At 49.7% G+C, this 5,000-nt stretch overlaps 1 protein-coding gene across 1 annotated transcript in view; it reads right to left on the minus strand.

Annotated features, from left to right (window-relative positions):
• Positions 1-5,000, minus strand: part of foxp2 (forkhead box P2) — a gene marked incomplete at its 5' end in the record, with an annotated part of 31,349 nt that overhangs the window by 11,975 nt on the left and 14,374 nt on the right. The window contains 2 exons of the mRNA XM_079494181.1: positions 1,754-2,069; positions 2,826-2,975. Coding sequence (XP_079350307.1) covers positions 1,754-2,069; positions 2,826-2,975 — 466 coding nt within the window. The remainder of the gene's footprint in view (positions 1-1,753; positions 2,070-2,825; positions 2,976-5,000) is intronic.

Genomic DNA, 5,000 nt, shown 5'->3' on the forward strand with positions numbered 1-5,000 from the left:
TCTCTCTCTCTCTCTCTCTCTCTCTCTCTCTCTCTCTCTCTCCCTCTCCCTCTCTCCCTCTCCCTCTCCCTCTCCCTCTCCCTCTCCCTCTCCCTCCCTCCCTCCCTCCCCCTCCCTCTCTTCCAAGGGAGGTATCGCTTCTAAAGATATCTTATTCAAGCCTCCTTTTAGTGGTGCTGGGGAGGTAGCATCTTCTTTAAACCAATTACACAACACTCCCACCTCCAGTGAGAGGCTCTCCACACACACACACACACACACACACACACACACACACACACACACGCACACGCACACGCACACGCACACACACACACACGCACACACCCTACATCCTTATTATAATACCGCCCAAGAAATGCTGGTGAATAATGCATGGGCCAGAGAAGCGGATATGCGAGCCAAGTCAAGTGTTTTTTTTTTTCCTTCTTTCGGCAGCTCCGCCGCACCGTTCATAAAAGGCGGCATCATGAGGATAAACATCCTGCAAAACGCCACTCAAGGCCTATCGCGTATTCTGTAAACACGACAAGCGGGCGTGGTGCGAGGTGATTTTCAAAAGACGCGTGGGGGGAGAGGGGGGGGGGGGATAAACAAGGGGAGAAAAAAAGAAGAAGAGAAAGCACTAAATACTTTATGTACAAGGAGGTTAAACCTGCCAAAGAGGCTTGTTGTGGATGCCTGCCTGCCTGTGTGTGTCTGTGTGTGTGTGTGTGTGTGTGTGTGTGTGTGTACGTGCGTGTGTGTGTGTGTGTGTGTGTGTGTGTGTGTACGTGCGTGTGTGTGTGTGTGTGTGTGTGTGTGTGTGTGTGTACGTGCGTGTGTGTGTGTGTGTGTGTGTGTGTGTGTGTGTGTGTGTGTGTGCGTGTGCGTGCGTGCACGTGCGTGCACGTGCGTGCCTCTCAGTGGCGTTTGATATTTGTATGTAAGTTAGCTGCGATCTACAGCGCAAGACGCCGGTCCCCCGGGATGAATTCAAGCTATGTTTCTTCTTCTTCTGTCGTCGACGTCGTTGTTGTCCTGGATATTAGTACTAATAAACTACTGAACAAACAGCCATGTTTTCCTTTTTTATTTTATTCTGTGTTTATTCATGTGTTGTGTTCATGTCGTTCTAAACGAGGACAAATACCCCGATGTGTCGCTGCGTGAAGAAGACACGAATAAGCAAGTTTAGCGAGGCTCTTTGTGGCGCTGTTTGTGTGTCTACAGTGGTGTAAAGCAGTGGTTCCCAAACTGTTTCATGTCAAGTTGCCAAATTGACACTAATTAGCCCGCGGACCCCCATTTGAAAATATATGCCAGGGACCCCCATAAGAGAAGATTTTTTACGGCTCTAGCAGTGATTCTCAACTCGTTAAATTTCAAGAACCCTGTTGGTTCCATTGTCTCTCCACGCTAAATGATGACGTGACCGGAAATCAACCAACAACCCGGCTTGCAAGGGCTTCTGGGAAACTGAGTCCAGTGCAAAGTGAACTTTGCTCTTTGTCTGTGAGCCGAGTCGCGGAAGTGGCTTTTCTGTCGGCTCAATAACAAACCGTGGAACTATTTTCAGACGGAATATTCATCATAAGGAGGTAGAATGACGACGCTTTGACGCCTCAAAGGTAACTGTAAACACTGGCGTTCAACGTAACATGTTATTATAGACCATAAAGGGCGGGAAGTGTTAAACACTTCAACCCTATATATACTGTACATGTTGGCCATTTGAAAATAGCCGATCTACAAGCTTGCGAGCTTAGCTTACCTCTCCCTCTCCCGCTTGAACTCTCGCTCTCGCCGGTGGTTGAGGGCGGGCGACTGTCCGTTGGTGATGTGGCCGTGGGCGTGACTGTGGGCGTGACCATGACCGTGGTGGTGGTGGTGGTGGTGGTGGTGGGGGATGGGCGGCGAGGCTTTGGCGTTTGACGACGAGGACAGCGAGGACAGCGAGGACGAGGAGGTGGTCGACGACGCGTTGTTGTTGTTGCTGTTGTTGTTGCCGTTGGTGGAGAGGTCCAGGCCTCCTCCTCCGCCGCCCGCCGCCCCGCCTCCGGAGGAGCAGGAGCCCACACTGGCTCCGCCTTCAATGAAATTAATGGTTGATTTCGGTGACTCACGATAACAGCATTATAGGCAACATTTAAAGTACCTATAAGCAAAAATATCTCAAAATTGTATTCAGACAGCCAGCAATGAGTAAAACGCTCCCAAAAAAAAGTAGTCTCTGTGACAATCCGCAATCTGCATTCAAAGATGTTCCTAGAAGCTTTGTCACCCGTGTGAATCGAGGGGTGCTCTTATCATCATACATCATCATACATCATCTCATTCCGGCCAATCACAACCGGCCTCACTTTTTATCCTCCGGATAATCACTTGTGGCGTCCGTAATTTTAATAACACTGCTCAGCCAATCAAATCATCTCAATTCCGTGCTCACTGCTCAGCCAATCAAATCATCGCTATGGGGTACACACGCACACACAAAACTGGGCGTAGGAGGGCCCTCAAAGAAAGGAAAAAAGGAAAAAGAAAAAAAGAAAGAAAATCACACCCGTGTGAAGTGAGGGGCGCTCTTATCATCATACATCAAGCCAATCACAATTTGCGTCCTCACTTTTCCGTCTTCACTTTTCTGCCCGCACTTTTATCTTCAATATGTACTTTGCTCAGCCAATCAAATCATCGCTACGGGGTGATCAGCCAATCACAAGCCGGAAAGCTTGGCATAGCAAAAATCAGACCTTAGTTCGACAAAATGAAAACAATAATTACAATAATGAGCAGATTTTAGCATGAAACAAACAAACGATGCAGAAATATGGAATCGTACATACCTTCTCCTCCTCCTCCGCTGTGCTTGATATCGTTGTCCTCCATTCTGTGGGCTCCTCCTCCTCCTCCACCTCCTCCTCCTCCTCCACCTCCTCCTCCTCCTCTGGTCACGTCTTTCCACAGCTGCTGAAGCTCAGCAGAGCTCAGCCCGGCTGCGCGCACGCACACGCACACGCACACGCACACACACACACACACACACACACACACGGAAACCATTAGAACTTTTTGCCAGGTGAAAGCCCATGGCCTGTTTTCTCTCGGGTTGGCTTTGAGGACCTATAGTCATGAATGATTGGCTGCCCCGAGTCGGAACCCATGCTCTGAAACGCTGCCTAAGCCAATAGAGCACCGAAGTCTGACGTCAGACCGCGGGTTTGTGTACTTTTTATTTGCTTTTTATTTGCATTGTAATCCCCATAGGGGGGATTTTAGATCGCCTCATATAAGAACTGTGTTCTTATAAGCATGTCATCCCGGCCGTTTCACTCATATGGATATGAAGAATCAACTGAGAAAACGCTAATGTTACTGCTGCTGAATTTGTTAAATTTTCGCTAGAAACAGACTATGAGTGACTGACTGTTGCAAACGATACAGAGACGCCTCCCTGACAATAACGCGGAGACAGCTTGTTTATTTTTGGACCACAATGCTTTTAACGAAACGATTTCAAGATGACCCCATGTTATTCTCCACAGAGAAATGACTTCCGTGAACCAGGCAGAACCAGGGGATGGATGAGCGAGTGACGTCAGGAAAAAAAACAAATATAAACGGGGGGGGGGGGGGGGGGGGGGGGGGGGGGGCAGATGCACAACAGAGAGCGCTTGTTTCACCTGGCAGTTTTTGGGCGGGAACCCCTTTTGGTGTTAGCATTATGTTATGCTTTAGCTATTGAAAAATAGCAGATCTACAAGCTCGTAGCGCGCCACAGAGACCTACAAGCTACGAGCTTGTAGGTCTGCTATAACGACTGACATAGAAACATAGCTTTTTCAGAAAACTGTCAGGATGTAGAAGACATTTTTTAGAATCTGATCTCAGGTCAAAATGGGTTAATGACGTGTGTCATTCTTGTTTTAACATTAACCACTTGAACCCTATAGCGTGAGCGCATCCGCCTGGGTGAAGGCAGACTGCAGACTGCTGGGTGAAGACAGACTGCAGACTGCTGGGTGAAGACAGACTGCAGACTGCTGGGTGAAGACAGACTGCAGACTGCTGGGTGAAGACAGACTGCAGACTGCTGGGTGAAGACAGACTGCAGACTGCTGGGTGAAGACAGACTGCAGACTGCTGGGTGAAGACAGACTGCAGACTGCTGGGTGAAGGCAGACTGCAGACTGCTGGGTGAAGGCAGACTGCAGACTGCTGGGCTCAATGCAGGATCAATGCAGCTTTTGCCACGTTTAACAGTAGAATCCCAGTCCAAGGCTATATACAAAACTGGAGGCCATGGTCTGAGAGAGCCGACCATGGGAGCTCAAGGCCTCGGCCTCACCAGCATGCGTGTCTCGTCTCCTCTCCGGTCTGTCTCCTGTGAATGCACCTGTCGGACAAAGCCACTCTCCACCTGCTCTCGCAACGAGTGAGGAGCCGGCGCCATTCTGGCTATAGCGGATGTCGTATAGTGCAGTCAGTGGTTCCCAATCTATTTCATGTCAAGGACCCCAAAATTGACACTAATTAGCCCGCGGAACCCCCCCCCCCATTTGAAAAGATATGCCAAGGACCCCCCATAAGTTTTGACATGCATATTAGTCTACGGAACCCCAAACTATCATTTAGCTGGGGACCCCCTGGAACTCCCTCAAGGACCCCTGGGGGTCCCCGGACCCCACTTTGGGAACCACCGGTATAGTGGCTCTCAGTCCTGCCTGCCTTCGCGTTTAGGCGCCGAGCGTCCACCCAGCATTTTATCGTCCGGTCAGGCCTCCTGACCGATTAAGACGTTCTCTCTCTCGTTCCACTTATCGCAGTCCTTCTCATCCTTTGCCTTGTTGTTGTTTTTTCTTTTTTGCTTTCTCACCCTCGCCCTCGCCATTTTAAGTGGTAAACAACAAAACATAGGTGTTTTACTTGGCTTGTCGGGAGGAGAAAATGGAGTGCACTCTCTCACTCGCTCTCCTTGTCCTTTTCTCCCCACCCCACCCCACCCCACCTCGTCCCCTGGC

This window comes from Electrona antarctica (assembly GCF_951216825.1).
Source record: "Electrona antarctica genome assembly, chromosome: 23".
Classification (NCBI taxonomy): domain Eukaryota; kingdom Metazoa; phylum Chordata; class Actinopteri; order Myctophiformes; family Myctophidae; genus Electrona; species Electrona antarctica.